Source organism: Corvus brachyrhynchos, unplaced genomic scaffold (assembly GCF_000691975.1).
Source record: "Corvus brachyrhynchos isolate BGI_N302 unplaced genomic scaffold, ASM69197v1 scaffold61, whole genome shotgun sequence".
NCBI classification, from domain to species: domain Eukaryota; kingdom Metazoa; phylum Chordata; class Aves; order Passeriformes; family Corvidae; genus Corvus; species Corvus brachyrhynchos.
Window position 1 is genome coordinate 1,363,895 of NW_008236478.1, and position 18,831 is coordinate 1,382,725.

Genomic DNA, 18,831 nt, shown 5'->3' on the forward strand with positions numbered 1-18,831 from the left:
TTTTTTGCTTTTAATTTCTTTCCCACTTTTCTGCCTCTTTCTGGCTGCATCAGTTTAAGTTTTTTCCCTGAAAGACCTCAGACTACAGGAGAGTAAGTGTCTGCCTTTAGCTTTCTCTCTTTTTCTCCCCATATTCCATCCAGTTTTGTCTCGAGTTTTGCTCATTTCTTTGTGGGGTCTTATGCCTTTTTTACTTTCCTGCTTTCTTGAGAGTTTTGTTTTGTGAGGCAAGTGTGAAATCAACATCTGTTACAAATTACTTTATTTGGCAATGTTTTAAGTCCCAAAAGAAGTTTGCTCTGTCCAGTTTGTTCAACACACTGAATCTTATGTAAGAGAGTACAGGGTTAGCTTTGTGTTCCATGCAGGGCTGCAGGAATTTGCATAAGTGCTGGAGATGCAGGTGTTACTGCATTGTCATGGATGTCTGTCCTGGTACCCCAACACTTTATCTTTCTGTGAACTTACATAGACTGGAAAAAAAAAATGAGGAATGTGCCTTGGCAAAGTGCTCTCTTGCATTACAAAGATCCTGTTAGAACTAACAGTCTGCTCTCATGGTTTTAAAAACACACTATGGAAAAATGTCTTCATTTTTATGAAATACTTGTATTTGTTACATGCAATAACTTGTATTTAGTGCACACACAAAACAAATCTGAAAGAGTTTCTTGCATCACTGCAGGCCTTGCCTTCATTAGGGTCAACTTCATTTCATTTGAGGAAGACAATTACCCTGAGAGGCTAGAGATTAATTTGAATTACCTTTATTTTCAGAATTGTCAGGATGGTGGATAAGAACATTTACATCATACAAGGCGAAATCAACGCAGTGGTGGGAGCCATAAAGCGTAATGCCCGATGGAGCACCCACACACATCTGGTAAGTTACCTTAAATTGTTGCTATCTGTAGCAGCAGGTAGAAACACCTCTGTCAGAACCCACTTGGCTTTGCAAAAGGACGTCAGTGTTTTTAGCACTTGTTATAGTACTTTTTAAAGTAAAGTTGGAATAACTTTCTACATTGCTTACATTGTTTTGGGCTTCTCATGTGCCGGTGACTTAAGGCTACAAAGCTGGAAGTCTTCTACCTTTTTATCCTGTAAATATGAAAACCCCACGTATTTCACGTGGGAATCATCTCATTTAGACTTTTATTGCCTGGGATATGAGGGAATTTGAATATATGGTGTTATTTTATTTAGCACAATGTTTTTATGTATCTTTTGTACTCTTTTAGAGAAGACAGTCTTCATCATGAAAGCCATGAAATAAAAATTGGGGAAATCATTATATATAGAGTATTTTTAAATTTTTATATGACATAGTATCTTTTCAGCTCTGTTTTGTTGCTGCTATCTATATTCCTGACTAAAACCGGTTAATACTTTCCAACCTGCTTTGGTAAAAGCCCTAAATACAGTGTTTCCAAGTCTAACCATGCTGTGGTGAGTTTATGGCTGCCACAGTGTAAACGTGTGGATGTGGCACACTGTATCAGTGGTGCACTTCGGAATGTCGCATGAATAGCAGATGGCTGTCATCCAGCACAAGTGGTTTCAGTTTGTCAAAGGGCAGAGCCCTTTTTCTTTCTAACAGGCATTTCTTCGTTAGGGCTCACGGCCTCTCTATCTGAGCTCTGGGTGCGGCTGCACTCAGTTTGGAGAAACTGCTGCTCCTCCTTATTTTAATATCATAAAGATAGGCTAAGGCTAAAGGATGCAGCTAATTCATATAAATATTGCACTGTGATTCTTTCTTCAAGTTATTTTAATGGCATAAAATGTCATTGTATTTCTGTTCCCATTACAATCTGCATAGATTAACATTATAGCAAATCCAGATGAGCCATTTCAATATGGTATCAGTTAGATCTGCAGTGAAATTTATTGAACAGTAGAAGGCTAATCAGAAGTACTTCTAAGGACAATAAAACCAAACCAGAATGCTCAGTCTTGGACCTATGGTTTGACATTTGAGCTGTATGATATTGGGGAGCACTGTCCGGAAAATAAAAATGCTTCTCTTGTGTTTGATGGTATAAACATGTTAACAGTGATAAACTCAAACCACAGTACTTCTGTGAATATGATGGTGAGGTCTTTAACAGACCCATTATTAAGATTTATCTTCAGGAATATGTTTGCCTCACTAATTACTTACTTCCTATATATAACCTATAGGATGAAGAAAGGGATCCCCTGCTGCATAGCTTTAGCCACCTAAAAGAAGTGCTGAATAATATAACAGGTAAGCTTCTACAGAAATCAGCGGGTGTGTGCACCTGCTAGGTTATATGCAAATAAATGGACAGGTGTACTTATTTGTCTTATTTATTATCCAGAAGTCATTTATTGAAGAATGAGAGAAGAGGAAATATGCATATACTTTTAGACAAATAATACCAATGTAAACTAGCACAGAAGTACCACTGCTGCCACTGTCTATATGGATATATATGTGTGAGTGTGTGTATGTATATTTGTATTTGTGTGTGTGCACACACTTATTTTTATAAACATGCATATTTCTTTGATATACTGAAGCTTGTAGTAATATATTGAAATCTGGTGTACTATCATGTATTGCTTTTTTGTGCTTTGTTTATGCTTTCTGATCGGTGAATGATGGAAAGAATCTGCTTAGAAAGTGGTTTTACCTCTGTTTTTTCCTCACATTCTTTGGTTTGTTAGCTTTCATCATGTGTTAACATGTAATAAGTAAAGCACAGACCTCTGTTTCTATTTGGATCTCTTGGATTTTAAGTGAAAGACTTTGTGATCACCTGCACTGAAAGAAACTGGAAATCTATATTGGTAACAGAAGTAGAACACAAGACTGTAGTGTGTATTGTGACCACTTTTTTTCCTCACAACCCATCTTTCTCCCCTTCCCCCAATATTTTCTGGTTTTGTAGTTTCAGAAGTGATTGTTTAAGTGTAACCCAAGTATGTGTTGAGAGTTTGGAGGTGAAGCTAATCCTAAACTCCATATGGCATTCTGCATGTTCTTCCCAGGATTTCTCTTGTTGATTGACGTAAACTTTATTTCTGGTCCCTTTATTACAATGAATCCTCTGAGCTGCACTCAGCCTTAGTTTGAGATGGGCTTTTTGCATTTCTGACTGTGATGCATGTTCATTCTTGCATCAGTGCTGAGTCTAGAATCTCGTAAAAAGTGTGTTCCTTAGAAGTACAGTAGTGCTGCTTCCAAGTGATGACAGGAGGTGCTGAGGACGTGTGCCAGTTCTAAGCCCTTATTCCTTCCTCTTTTGTGTCTGCCTGTAAATGTAATGCTTTGCTTTTCTTTGCCAGGTTAACTTCCTGTGGTTGTAAGTAGGATTTTTCTGTCAGAACATGACATCTTAGGGAACTCCTGAACAGCTTGGATTTCTGGATAGTGTCGTTGTTCTGGATGTTATGCTTGTACCTGGACTACGTGACAGTCTGGATTTGTGGGATTTTTTGTAAGTTCACTCACCCTCTGTAAGATAGGCGTGCAGTCACCAGAGGTGTTTTGGGAGGAAATTTTCCTTTTCTCCCTTCTATGAGATAAAATTTTCTTTGAAATAAGCTTCCTGAAGTTCTTTGCCATTATTGCAAATATCTCTTCTCATCAACAAGAGCAGGGAATGTCAGGATGCTCAAATAAATGCAGTATAAGTAAATGTCAGGGACTGGCCATTTATCTAGAGCAGCTAGATACAATGTGCTGTTGACTTGTTGGGGGAAAAAATGCAAGTTCACTATCCGCTTATGTTAGAGAAAGCAAAGTTTAACGTACTGAGAGATTCAGAGACTCCCTTAAATCCTGCTGAGATAGTAATTGCTTGTATATGGGGATGAGAGCATGTTGGTTTGACAACATGGGATTCTTTTATACAGGTAATTTCAGCTTCAGTGACTGCTATTTACTGACTAGTGTCTTGAGATAGGACATCACTGCAGGGCTCCATCTTTTTTCCATTTTAGACATGGACTTGTTCTCAGGCAATACTTTGGATGATACAGAGTCTCCTGCATCATCTTCCAGGCAATCAAAAGTCCAGTCCCCAGCAGAGGGGTTTTTTGGTGATTTTTTTTTTTTTCACTAGACCTTCCTTTCATGTCTCTTTCATTAGCTCATGGAAACGCATTGCTTTTATATTTAAATTTATTCAAGCTGTAATCTTTGACATTTGAGTTAGCTTTTAGTACAATTTTGCATTTATAGTAATATATATTATGTATTTTCTCAATCCCCCAAGAACCCATTTTAATCTGTTCCAGATGCAAATTTCAGGCTGTCTTGTCCCATCTCCCCTCTTGCTCTCTCCCTCCCTTCCCCTCCCCCATGGAGCATGTTTGATCAGGTGTGGCAGGAATATCCACTGTCAAGCTGCGCCCTTTATATTAGTCAATATTATCCTTCCTTCCCTCCCACTCCCTTCATTCTCCTCTGGGCTTTACCAGTTGATTTATAATTTTGGAATTCTCATCGGAGTCTGTAATACAGTTTGTTCATTATTTAACCAAAACCTGTTTAATGAGCAAAGAGAGGCAATGTAAATGTTAGGCATGTTGCAGTGGAGTACCTTTTGTTCTCCTCTGAGCTAGTGGGTATTAACTCTGTCATGACTGTGATGCTGAAATACCCTGGTCAAGGGTATAAAGATGCACTGTATGCCCCCAGCAGCTAACGATTCCTGTTTCAAAGTATTGCTCCTCAAGAGTAACTAAATTACATACTGGAAAGCTTGCCTGCAACTAAGTATGGTATCCCATCCTGTTGTAACATCTACATGTGCTCTTGGAGGAAGCATATAGAGAAGATGTGTTGCTCAGCACAAACAGTCCCATGATGTGGTAAGAGTAACTTCACTTCTACAGTTCAGCATACCTAGCAAAGGGCCTTGAACCTGAATTATATTTTAAAGTTTCTCTTTAAGGTTCTGATAGAGAAACTTAATTTCTGTGGCAGTTTTATGTAGATTTATAAAAAAGGTTTAATAATTTAAAAATGAACAGCATATCTGCTCTGATCCACTGTCAATTGATTTATTGGATGCCATTTTTACACTTTCGTGGGCTGTGTGTATTTTAGTTATTATTGACAGTAGTTGCCTGAAAAACAGAAAGGAGACATAGAGGTTCTGTTGTCCTGGGTGATGCGTAAATTAATCCAAGATAAATTTAATAGCTGAATGCTTGCTATGCTAAGATGAGCGCAATAAGCTTAAGTTTGATGGCGTATTTCTAGTGCTTAGAAAAAGCAGAAGACAGTGTCCTGAGTTATGACCATATGGAAGCAATGACTATCAAGCTTTTTCCAGGCATACGAAATTGAAATACAACTACATCTTCAAAGGTTATTTTAAAACTAATGAAAACCTATATTGATACAAGTTTGGATCTAGGGCCACTGTCACCGCAGCTTCCATTTGACTGCTCTTTAAAGAGAGCTGAGTACCCTGAAAAATATGTCTGGACATTGAAATATTTGTTCATTTTGTCAGTTAAGGATTTAGGTCAGCAAAAGGAAGCTTCTTTTTAGCATCCAGTGATAACTGAGCACTGTCTCTTTCATGAGTGGTTCTAACTTAGGATGTTCTCTAGGTCAGCAGAGAAAGGTTTTATAACCACAAATAGCTGGAAATATGAATTAATTATAAACCTGCTTTTCCATGATTTCATGAGGATTGGGTTTCTTTAAATGCTTCTCTGGCTGTTGAAATCTTCAGAATTCTGATATGATGTAGAGGTAAGAGCAGATACTTCTCTAGTTATTCTTCTCATTGCAGAATTTGTGCTTTGCTCTGGCCAGGGGAATGAGTCAGTCACCAGGATTTTTGTGCCTGAAGTGCTGCCTACTGGTGTGTAGGATGGCTTTAGGACAGGAATGACTGACTACAACTGCCTTGTACAAGTCATGACTGCAATGGGAGAAGCAGGTGTTTGTGGAAAGTGTGTGCATCGAGAGTCTATTTAAATAAGGTTTAAACTAGGTAAACACACCTGTGAAGAGGTGCTTGTGTATATTTTAGGTCCATGAGTGCCAGACTGCAAGGTTTGAGTCCTTTTATCCTCTGGTGGTTCAGAGTTGGTGCATTTAAACAGAAGCTGCAGAGTAAGCTGTTAGAAGCACTCTGATTTCATGCACATTCATGACATTTTAAATGAATGCTTGTACAGTGGGTTCAGAAGAATCTTTTCATGGCTTATTTCAGACAAGAAGCTGCTGCAAATCTCCATCTTTAGAGGGTTGGCTGGGGCATTAAGAGCTGGCTAAAGGTCAAATGACTGTAACCGTAAGAGAACCTTTGCCCAGTGTACTGACTTAATATACTTGTTACTGTAGCCATCAGTTTTCTGGTATGTAGACTTGATTGCACACTCATTTTGTTGTGTCTGAGCTCTGGAAACTCAGTTTTTGTGGAAAACCTGACAGTTGTATAAAACAATACGGGAATTTTATCCTGATTTTGGATTAATATCTGAACTTTTTCTGAAAGATGTAGTTTTAAGAAGCAGCAAATTGGTAGTAAATATAAATATGTGGCCTCCTCTCAATGCTATTGGAGTACTGTTGGATAGACTATGGTATGTTCATTGAAGTTAAGAAATCAGAAAAAATTTGTGTTTGGGGTTTTTATATAAAGAAGTGTAGGAATTAGACTATATGAATGTGTGATATGTAAAGTGCTGCGATGCTTACTGCTTTGCAGGTAACAGCCATACCGTATTTTCTTTATTATTTGGGTCTTGAGTTTCTGCTAGAAGTGTCTGAACTTACTGGCAAATAACAAATATGATGATCTGTATACTGTGGTATTTCTCAGATTGTTTGCATTGAAGGATAGAAATGTTATTTAGATCAGCCATGAAAAAAATTAAAGCTTTTTTTTTCTGTTGCATATCTGGTTCCTATAAAAGATCTACAACATTCACTGATCTTATAGATCATGTCTGTTCTTGTGATAACTCAAAAAAATAAAAGGTTGTTGTTGGTTTTTTTTGTTTTTTTTTTTAAAGTAACAGGTATTCATACACGTTAACTTGGTATTTTTGAAGACCAAGCAATTCGGGCTAACATTTAGCTTATGTTGCATTCTCTATGAATTTTTAAAGAAGAACGGAAAGGGTATAACAAAGGTTAGGAAACTGATAGAATAAGGTTTCTTCCATAACTTTAACTTGGCCTCACTCTAATTAGTGGATGACAATACAATTTTAGTCCATATTGAATGACCTGACGCTGTGTACAGAAGTGGTAATTTATTTCTCTTCAAATTTTCTTACTGTAAGAAATATGAATATTAAGGTGCCAACTTAAATTTGATACTTTGATTGCAGGTTGAACCCATACTTCATTTCTGCCAACTGTGTTCAGACAATACAGTAAAAATTGTCATTTTAAAAACAAGTTTCTAGTCCAAATGAATGCAGACATCCTCCCGACTGCACAGAGAATGTAAACCAATGCAGTATTTTGGCTTTGAAGCTGCAGGTAGTTCCAAATACTCTGAGTGAGGTTAATCTTTTTCATCTCATGGTAGCATCAAATTAATCAAATAACTGTCTTATAGCTGAGGTCCTTGAATCTTCCTCAGGGAAGATGTCTCTATTGATATTTTTGGCATAGATTTTCTTGGTGTTTTCTTGGAGAAATAAGAAGTCAGGCTTTTCCCAGTGCTTGCTATCCTTGTGCTTTACTTTCTAAGTGATTTTCCCAGAGTGACACTGATGTGCTCTAAAAATGGTAGCTGTACTGCAACTGGGATGGGAACTTCTCAAACCCGAAATGAACATGAGAATTGTCATAATTTCACTTAAGATTTAAATTATTTTCTGTATAAAGGAAGAAGGAGGAGGAGGAATGTCCTTGATGAAGAATGATTTACAGATGCACCAAGACAGGCACCATAACTTTTTCAAGGCTTTTCTGTTGTGTGCAGGACAGCATTTATGCAGAGTGTGTGAGGAGTCGGTTATGGATGGTGTCACTCTGAGCTCTAATTGATTCTGTTGAATTGTACATTGAGCCCTTCAACACAGGTTACTGAATGAAATTAGAGCTCCTGCAAAGGAGAGTCTTGTAATTGAGATATTTGTAACGAGTACTGAACAGACAGAAAGGGATAAACTGTGGTCGTGTAGAATCCTTAATTTGATAACTTTTTAGCTCTTGTGTTAATCTTCTGGTTTTTGTTTCTGAGTAGTAAGGAACTTAATGGATAAAATTGAAAGAAGTGGAGTGGATCTCAGAATATCTAGAGCAAAAAAATGGAACCAACCCAGTAAGGTGGTCTTCACACTAGGTATTTCTTCATGTCTCCTAAAGTCCCTTTTGCAGTTCAGCCCCACAACCTTTGTGATACCACTTAAGCATCGTTTCAATACAGTTCTTTCAGTGCAGTTTAACTCTAGAGCTTGGAGCTTAAGTCTTCCTTCAATGCATGGCTAATGACTGGCAGGTACAGGCAGGAGATGGTGCTGTTGGAAGGAATTATTTCCTGACCCTTAATCCTTAAGGACCCAAGGATTTAGATGGACAAGCACTCCTGGCTGTTGCTTGGAAGAGTTCCCACAGTAGGCTTGTTCTGTAACACCAGCCTTCTGTTACCACTGTGGGGCTGGGCTCTGAAGAGCTGCCACATGTGCATGATGTGCAACTGACTCTCTCTTGTTCCACACTTGTTGAGCAATTACTTTCCCACTTGTTGGGCACTCCATTATTTCCTTCAGTTACTGCTTCTGTGTGAAGTGGAGCCATAAAGGAAATGGCTTAATGGATGTACATTAGGGGGCAATAAATTGCAGTTTGATTTGGTGGACTGGCAGTACCAGATGCTCCATAGAAGCTAAGGTTCCTCTTAAGTCAGGCATTGAGATTTTGTAGTGAGTTTTTTTGATGGTGATGTTTTTGTTTTTGTCAAGAGTAGTGAAAAGGAATTGTGCCTGATTAAGAGACCTTAAGGTTATTTGCATTATAGTAAAAACTATGTGGAAGGAGGAGTATACATGAAATTGCTTAATTCTACTAGCAGTTTGCTAAGTATACAGCTCTTCTGTTCTGTCATCTTCCTTCTTTTACTGGTCTTCTCCCCTCACTCAATAGTTGCCATCTGACCTGTTAAAAATGTTGTCACAGAGGTGATTTACTTCAAAGAAGCAATAGCCTGTGTCAGAAAGTGCAGGTGCATATTTATATAGTTGCATAACACGTAATAAGACTGCCAAGAAGTGTTGATTATGCATACACAAGAAGCATACTGAAGTATTCCTTATCTCAAAGAGTCTGTAGCTTAAGAGGGTAGCAACAGAGAGAAATCATTATGTATACAAAGTTGTTAAACACTTGAGGGTTTTTCTTAATGTTTACCTCCATTTGTCATTCAAACAGGCTGTTGTTGGCTGATCCCTAATATGGTTTATACCAAGATGTGAGTTTGAAGGAGAGGTTTGAAAGAAGATACAATTGGGCAAAATGTCCTTTTCTTCGGGAATAGTGCAGTGATTTGTGGTAAAATGCTACTTCTCTCAATAATTAGTGTGGAATAAAAAAGCCAGTAAGAAAAGAGGTAGAATGGCAGGGATTAAAACGTAAGTGTAAAAGTAGCAGACTAATGGAGAACATTGTTATTAAAATAGCAGATTGATTGGTTAGGGAATGTTAATAGTGAGGGGATATGTACTTGGTGGCTTGTCCATTTGAGGTAAACTTGTAAGTGCTTTTTCTTCTTAGGGTAACTGTAGCTTGTTAACTGAATGTTGTAGTACAGACTATTGCTGAAGGGTTATTTTTTGTTTGTGCTTGGTTTTGGGGGTTTTCTTTGCAATCAGAAAAAGAATTAATCTTCCAATGTGTTATGGACCTCCTCACTGTGAGTTCTTAAAAAAATGTTGGCTGGACAGTCAAGATGATACTGGCTCCAGTATTGGTCAGAGCATGGTGCTGATAGCACCAAGGTCGTGGGTTCAATCCCCATATGGGCCATTCACTCAAGAGCTGGACTTGATGATCCTTGTGGGTCCCTTCCGACTCAGAATATTCTGTGATCTGTTGTCTTGCTTTTGTAATTTGTATTTAGAAAATTATACAAGACAGCAGTTATGTCCAGGAGAGATATAAAACTGGTGCATACAGTCCTAGGAAAACTCTGGTTGTCTTTTAGATGACATGATTTTAACTTGCTTTTCAGTGCTTTTCAAAGCTACAAAAAACCCCAAAATTTGATGTATAAAGTCTGCAATACAGTGGCTTAAAGGTAGGGTCTGAGGTTTTGTGATATGATGGATTCTGAAGTGAGAGCTGGAAGTGTCGTGGGTGATTTTTTGTTGGTATCAACAGGTACTTTCTGGGGAAGAACTTTGTGAGTGAATGGAAATCTGTGGTTTTGCTAAAAGAGTGAGGAAAGCTAAATCATGAATTAAATGTATGTAAATGTTTTAGGGACGGTGAATCAGTACATGTCTTCACAAAATTATAGGAGATAAAAAACCCTATCTTGAGAAGGAACATTTATCAAGTGGTCATTGTAGAAAATGGATAGATCTGCACTGGTACCGTGTGATGTACTCTATCCATGTGACTTGGAAATGTTATTGGAAGTGTTAAAGCACCCTGCTCTTGCAGAACTCTTAATAGTTGGATATTTCTTCTTTAGTTGAAGGGCATGGATAGATATAGAATCCTCATCTCTTGAACTTTCTGAAGTTAATATGTCTGTGCTTTTTGCATGGTGCAGTTGTGACGTTAAAACTTGTCAGTTCAAACCGCTGTTGTATTCAACATGTTGTGAAAGAAAGAGCAGGTGTATAGTTTTGTGACAGTTGAAGAATACGTGAGATGTTATGACAAAAACAGCCCAGTGTGAGGTGAGTAGAAATGAAAAAGTAAAATATGTTAATGAGAATTTGCACATATATGCCATAGAAGTAAAGTTTGAGGTGATAACTGGCTTTAGCTATCCTGTTAAAATGAACAGATCGATAAACAACTTACTCTAATGTATTTTGCACTGTAATTGCAGTTACACAATTGCAGTACTCAAGGGGTGTACTTCATTAACGCTTTTTAGCTGAATATGTTAAATTCTCCAGTGATGGGGGTTCTTTGATTGTTAGAGCCTCTATCTGTACCCTAATACAAGCACTTAAGAAGTTCTGTTTTCCAGTTCTGTCCTTGTATCTGTAAGCTGAAACTTCCTCCTAGACATATTGAAGGTGTAATTTAGAGAGTTTTTCAGAAAGTGTAAGCTGGTGCAGGAGTCTGAGTGCTTGCATGACTGTAAATAATTCTCAAAGCTCGTGCTACTTAAATGAGATGAGATACTTCAAAACAGTGCTCTTCTCTTTTAATCATGTTTAGCTTGATACTGGGAGGAATTTTTTTGTTCAGATGTGTCTTTGTGCCCTGTTACTTTTCATGAAATTATATTTTTTCTTGATGCAGTGACAAAGTCTGCAAAGTGGCTGTTGAATTAGATTCCGCTTACAGCTTGATTAACTGCCTAAATAATTCAAGGGTCAAGTTGTAAATATGAGGAATCATTGAAATAAATAAAGATGTGGTTGTTACCTTGACCATGGTGTATTGAAAGAGAATGGTCTATTAGGTCTGGCTATAGCCTATGGGAGGAGCTTTGTTGTAGAAATAAAATGAGTGGCAGGGGTAAAATATGGTTGCTTATGTAAGCATATTTAGTAACTGCACTTAGCAACTTGGATGTTCTTCAGGGTGGGATTAGACAGTTTATAGTGGCCTGTAACAGTTCCGTAATAATGAAGATGACTGTCATGATAGCATCCAGGAGCCATCATTAGCTGGTTTTCCCTTCAGTCTGAGGTTTTCGTGTTTTTCATTCAGAAACACCATGTTTTCTTTACATATTCAGCTTTTACTGAAAAAAAAAAATGTTTTGACTATCTGAAGTGCAAATATATTAAGTCAGATTTAAAATCTAACAAGCACTGTCAGATTTCACTTCTGTGCTTTCCTCTATTAAATACATCCTGCCTCAGCATGAGGTTAGCACTTCAGATGTGATCAGGCTGGTACAGGGAGGAGGAGAACACAGTCCTGGGAATATTTACTTTGGTGGCATTGTTGATGATGAACACTAAGATACAGGATATATATGTGCTCAAATATTTCCCAGTCTGTTAAAATATGGTCAACAGGAAGAGACTTTTTCAGTTGAAACAGAAGTACTAATTTAGATTTGGCAAAGAGCTAAGTTCTAAACAACAAAATTTTCTGAAATCATGTATCTTCTTTGTGTGGTACAGGAGTCTGAACACTTTCATCATGAAGGCTTCTGTTTCTTAATGAAAGGGAAGAATAAGGGAAGAAACATCCATGTTTGGCAAATAAAAAAACTAGCGCTTTCTTGGGGAAAAGGCTTTGCCAGGAGTGTTGGAAACATAGGAGAGGAAGAAATAAAAATATTCAGACATTGTAGAAAGCAATAGGACTTTAACAGTACCTGAATGGTAATTCAAGAGTTGGAAAAAATAAAGAAATTTCAGAGAAAGTAAATTGCTGAAGAAATGTATTATTAAATAATGAGGAGGAAGACCATCACAGGCATCCTGGAACGCTTAACTTAATGGTTATTTGGTAACTATTGACCTTTTAAGCATTGTGTCACAGACAACATCAGGTTAAATTTTGCAAACAGTTTCTCCCTTCACTTTTATTAACAATCCGTTAGAAATCTGAAAGGGCAGTTCATTCTCATTCAGCTGCCTTTAAATTGTAGGTTTTTTCTTCTTGTACGTTCTTAATGCTATGAGTTTTGCAGCCTGTACTGGTCCTTGTTCACATGCATGAGGCCCATGTGCTCCAGCGGAAGGTCACACACTCCCTTTCACTCTGCAGGAATAGCAGGTGATGGTACCAGCTGTTCACATCCTTGTATTAGATGCCTGAATTTGAGCAGCTGTATGAGGCTGCTAATAGACTCTTACATGTAATGCAGTTCATATCTTGACCACATTTCACTTGATCGTACTCAGCTCTGGCCAGTATTTTTTTTTAACATCTTTCAATTCCACCTTTAAGGTGCTCCTTTTCTTCCTTGTGCTGGTCTGCACTCCTGTTGTATCATGTGTTAGTCAGATGCTTGAAAAGTGTTCCAATGTTGCAGATTTGAAAAGGAATGGGTACAAGAAAACATGCAAACACTACAGGGTTCAAGGAAGCAGGAACAATCTCTCTAGCAAAAACATTTTAAAATTTTAAAGATTTAGTGCTGTAGTGAAATTAATCTGGACTGATCTAAAGGGTGTACTTGTCCTTAAATAGTACTGCTTTTGGGTACAAACCTAGATGTGTGTGTTTGTTTGCTTGTTTGTTTGTTTGAGAAAAATGGGTCAAAAGTGCTTTTGTTCTGAAGAATCTGCCTCCATCCAGCTAGTTGAAGAGGTCTTGTTATGTGAATCTGCTATTAAAAGAAGGCTACAGGGGTTTTTAATTCCACCTTGAGTAATAAAATTGGCCTGGCCATGAGTTTTGATATGGCCACAGTTGATTTCAACTTCTGCTTTTTATTTTAAAAAGTTTCTTTGTGCCCTGTTAGGACCCTCTGTTAAGCCAGTTAAGTAAAGGGTGGAAAAGTTGAAACTGCCTGTCTGTGCTTTCCAGAAAAGGGGCGGAGGGAGCCAAAGGAAGGATATTTACCATTTTAAACCCTTTCATCTCCTTTGTTCACTTCTTTCTCTTGCATCAATGGTTTAACCTCCCATTGCTGTCTCTGGAAGAGTCATGGTACCCAGAACTGAGAAATACCTTGGTTCCACTGACTAGCCACCAATGTGATGACAATCTCTTCTTGCTAATGAAATTCTGAGAAATTACTTTGTTGTTTTGTGGTGATTTTTCAAGTGGATTTTTTAGTGGATTTCTTTTTCCCTTGGTTTTGTTGTGGGGTTGGATTTGTGGTTTTGGGGTAATTTTTTTAGGTTTTTTGGGGTTTTTTTTGGTCGGTTGGATATTTTTGAATGGGGTGGGTTGGTTTGTTTTTCTCCCATTGCTATAATCTCAAAAAATGCACTTTGAAATGAAAGTAATACTGATGCAGGAGCTGTGAAGATCATCTTTTAGCAACATGGAGGTGGGAAGAGAGTTTATTTGTTCCTTTCCTCAAAGGATCTCAGGGAGAAATTCAACAAGAGCAAAGTTATCAGAAGTTGCGTGTTAAGTGTTTTATAAAATTACGAATATAAGAGAACCTCGCTGTGTAGTTAGGAGGAGATAGCATGGGATCAGAAGTATATGGAAGAATATAGGAAGAATATAACTGTTAATATAGTGAAGTGGCTTAGCTCAGATCATTCATGAGACCTTGTTCTTACTGCTCCAAAACTCAACTAATTTTAGCTGGTCAACATTCTTAAATTGAACTATCCACAATCTAGAACTGATGTGTGTTGCTTTTCTCCAGCAAAAATGGCACAGATTTTTTTTTTTTTCTGGATGAGTAATTGGCTCTCCCATGGCAGATTAGAGCAGTAAGCTCCTTGTTAAGCATCGAGAATTTTTAAGAGAGTCTTACAATTTCTTGCTAGACACCCAGTGTTAATTGGTTGAAACAGCCAGTTAATTTTAACTTCATGTTTCACATTTTAAATTGTTTTTAACTGTTCAGGTGTCTCTGTCAGCCATAAAGAAAGCAGTTGAAGTAAATAGCTGTATCAAATGAAGCACCTCTTGTCCCTGCTTCCAAAATAAACTGGGAATAATGCTTTACACATTTTGTCTCCTTTAACTCTACAGGCAAGCAAGAGAGGAAGCATGGATTAACATCTAGTGATTTCTAGGAGCTCAGATTCCTCTGTGCTTGGTCTGACTGACAGGGACATGTGGCTCAAGTGCATCTGGAAATATGTTACTGGCAAAATTTGGTTAAAAAAAAGAATGGGTTGTCAGGGCAGGAGACAGTTTGTTCTGGGAAAGGAAGTGCTGTCTGTCTGTTGCCTGAATAACAATTTCCTATATTTCTGAGGCATACCTATTTCTTTCAGCATAACTGAGGTAACAGCAGGCTCTGATGTACTTGCCATGTTCTGCTGTCATATGTTCTTATGGTGGAAGTGCTATCAGAAATGGTAAAATTGGCAGAAACAGCTATAGAGAACCGATACAAATATTTTCTATGGTGTTTAAATAGTAGTGGCACACACTTTGGTCTAGAGGCAGGGACATAAACAGTGAAAAGTAACCCCCAGAGTTTCAGGACATGGTTATACTGAAGAAATCTGACTTCTGCTTAGGTGCAAAATTGTTTCTAAGCCACATGGTTCCAGAAAGCAACCAGACAACCAGGCAAACAACCACCAACCCCTTCCTTGAAAATGGGTTGAAAGCCCATATTCTAAAATTCCTGTCTTTGTTGGCAGTCAATATATAGGTAAATGAGCAGGGATAGAAAAAGCCAGTCACAAGGCTTTCCTCCAGCAAAAGCTGATTGGCAAAGCCATAAAGCTTCTTGAAGTATTGTGATAATGGTTAAAGTCTCAACACAAATCATACTGTTTGCAGAGAAAATTGAATGAATTGTGTTAGCGGGTGGCCTAGAGAAGTCTATGCAGGCATATCAATATAGACTGTATTTTACAGAGAAAGGCATAATCATGGGCAATGACAATTAAAATCATAACAGAGGCAGGCAGTATCAAATGTAACAGTAAATTACAGATTCTTTTAAGTTTTATCAAGGGAAGTTGGAGATTACTACAGATTGGAAAATGCAGCATTTTCCTAGTGCGGTGGGCTGTTTCATTCATCGACTTGCTCAAGAACTTATTGAAGATAGAAACCCTAACAATTTTGTGCACAGTGGCTGTGTGTGGTTAGTTACTGATTCTGTTGCCTTTCCCGAGAGGTTACTCCTGAGAGTTTATGTTGCTTCCCACCATAGTGAGCTCAGTCTGGTGCCCTGTGATGTGGCCGTGTCTGGGGTGGGGTGAGCAGCCAACAGGTGCACAGCATACCACGCAAATGTGGAGGCAGGGAATTTGTGTCCAAGGGCATTGGGGGTAGATAACTATAGTTGTAAAAAGTGTTACATGAATGCTAACATTTTCACTGAGCAATAAGTCTGTTCTGAAAACTGTCTCACAAACTTCCATATAATAAACTTAAATTTCTGTCCTCAGAAGTCTGAAGAGCTTAACCAATATTGAATTTTCTTTGGCATTTAGGAAAAAATGAATAGTTTGCTGGAGGATGCAACTGATTCAGACTAAAGGTTGTCCAAAAACTTTCTGTAGTTACAAGCAGTAGGGTAAGAGATGGGATTCTGTGTTTTTTGAGTAAAAACTCCTTGATTAAGTTAACTGTTTTGTCAATGTACAATTTTGTCAATGTACAATTTTCTTCAAAAATATCTGTAAGCCCCCAGGATAAATTCATTATTTCTTCTGATTGTACCAGGTCCAAATACTGTATGTCATGACATAGGCAGGGAAAAAGCCTTGCCATTTCTCATTCATAGTGCCAACTCAAGACTTGTAACCATTTACTAGTTATGTTACATAGCACGCCTGGCTTGCCTAGGCCTTTTGCAATGTAGATTTCAGCAGCTGGAACAGTTCTGTAAGCAGAAACAAATCATCAATGTTTGACTTATTGTTGCGCTATTGTCCGCATGCATGCCTCTTATTCCAAGTGTTCCGGATTCCAGCAATTGAGATTTGAAGTCTACCCTGTAGAAGTCTCTCTTTCTCTTCAATGCTGTTCGTCAGTGCCCTTTTAATCTAGTTCTTTATTCCATTTTATTTTTCCTTTGCCAGTTTCACCCTGGAATAAAAGTGAAAGGGCTAAGCTTCATGTTTCAGGTGAAATTTCACATCAAGAGGCACCTGTGCTCTGTGATCGTTGGGTACCAGTACAGTGTTGTTTGTTTTATTGCATCAGCTGTCAATATGAGTGACAACAAAAGACTTTTTAATCAGGTATCTAGCAGCAGAAATTAAATCAGGCATAATTTATGTTCAGAATATATTATCTGTTGTTCCTTCCCCTGACATTTACATCTTGTTTTAAAATGGCATAATTCTTCTCTGAACCAAAGGCAAGAAGCTGAAATTGTCTACAGTGCATTAAAAGTGTATTAAAAGAATCAGACTGTGATATTAAAAAGAACTGCAGTTACTTAAATTTGAAAGAAATCTAGAAGGACCAAAGCACAAGGTGATTATTTGTAAAGGGCTTTGAAATTGCAAAGTATTATGTGCAAGAAATACGGAGTAGTATTGGGAGGTATATGCAAGAAGGTTTTGGACCTGCTGTTTTGAGGAAAGTGACTAGAATACTTAAAATTCTTCCACTGGAGCTTTTTTCTGCAGGGATTCCTTCTGGTACCACTGTTCCATGATAAGAGTGGCTTTGCTCTGGATGTGTCTGCATGGTGATTTATTCAGGGTTGCTGTAGAATTACTTTTAACTATGATCTAGCTGTGTTGCTAGGTGTTGTCATGGAAATAGGAAACATTTAATCCCTGTAAGTATAACTATTCTGCATTCTACAGTTCAGTTGCAACTGTCCAGGTAATACTAAAGTATATGGTATTTAAACCTTTTTTGTGATAGTAAATGCTGAGTTGCTAACCTGTTCTCATAATCTCAGCTGTTTGATTGTATGAGGAAGATGGTTGTTTCATTGGAAGCCTTCAAAATTTTCTGCTCTTGTAACTACTAATTCTGGGACAAGAATGCACATCATTAGATGATGAAAGGAGTAAACAGGAACATGGAGGTATATCGAATCTAAGTGGGAGCATAGTTGCTTTGTTCTTGATGTCCTCAAGAGCACCTTTTAGGTGGTAAGTATGTGGGAGGCGAGTTGATAATTTCTTTCAAGTGATACCTTAGTGTCTGGTATGTTCTGAGCTGAAATTTCACTTCATGAAAATTGGCTGAAGTATTAGCTTAACTTAGTCTTTCAGTCTGAGCCCACAACCTTTAGCTGCACAGAACCTTATTAGCTACAACCAGCAGTTGTAAAACACTTGTGCTGCAACCTTATTTTTGGTTCTAAGAGAAGAATCATTTAATGCTTAGAAATAGAAAAAGCAGTGAAAACACGGCAGAACTTGGGACCAGCGTACAGACCTTTCATGTGCACCTTATGCATGCATAGCTGAAGTTTGATATGTGAAGAAACTGCCTGAGTTTCTTGTAGGGCATAAACAGCACTTAGGGCCCTTGTAAATGCCACAGAAGCTGCTTTGCAAAAAGAGCATGCTTTTCCAAAATTTTTTTAGCGTTGTCTTCCATGACTCCTGTTCCCTTTTTCTCTTTTCCTGTTACTTTCTGTTCATGCCTTTTTTTTTTTTCAGTCTGTTCCCATGTAAACCCTTTCTGTGTCAAACTTAGAACTAACGTAACTTTTCAATAGGAAACCCTTTGTATTTGTCTGACACGGTTCTTCTCACTTCCCATTCTTTATGGTCTTCTGCACAGTCAGCACTGAGTTTTTGTTGGGCTCAATATAAAGGGACTTAGAAAGGCAGGTGCTTCTGGATTTGAATTTATGAGACTTCCAGACATGAGTGTCATATGTGCTTTTTTTTCTCCCCTGTCTTCTGTAATGCTCTGTAGTCTGTAATAGGTTGAGTTGTAACATTCATTAAACCATTCCTCACATTCCCTGCTTTGAAAGCTTATCAGGACTGCTTTGATTTAGTTATCTGGAACAAAAAAAAGCCATTTGTGAAGGTTGGAATGGAACTCTGGAGCAATAATATATCAGAGATCAGATTCAGGTCCCAGTTGTATTATTCCTAGGGATTTATTTGCCTGTGTACACACAGGCAAAGAGTGGTGTGTATGGAAGACTTGCAGGA

At 38.0% G+C, this 18,831-nt stretch overlaps 1 protein-coding gene across 4 annotated transcripts in view; it reads left to right on the forward strand.

The window, feature by feature from the left end:
• Positions 1-777: 777 nt before the first annotated feature.
• GBF1 (golgi brefeldin A resistant guanine nucleotide exchange factor 1) overlaps positions 778-18,831 on the forward strand; it is a 100,372-nt gene continuing 82,318 nt past the window's right edge. For all 4 annotated transcript variants that reach the window (XM_017725932.1, XM_017725933.1, XM_017725934.1 and 1 more), the window contains exons 1-2: positions 778-883; positions 2,185-2,251. In XM_017725932.1, coding sequence (XP_017581421.1) covers positions 788-883; positions 2,185-2,251 — 163 coding nt within the window. In that variant the 5' untranslated portion in view covers positions 778-787. The remainder of the gene's footprint in view (positions 884-2,184; positions 2,252-18,831) is intronic.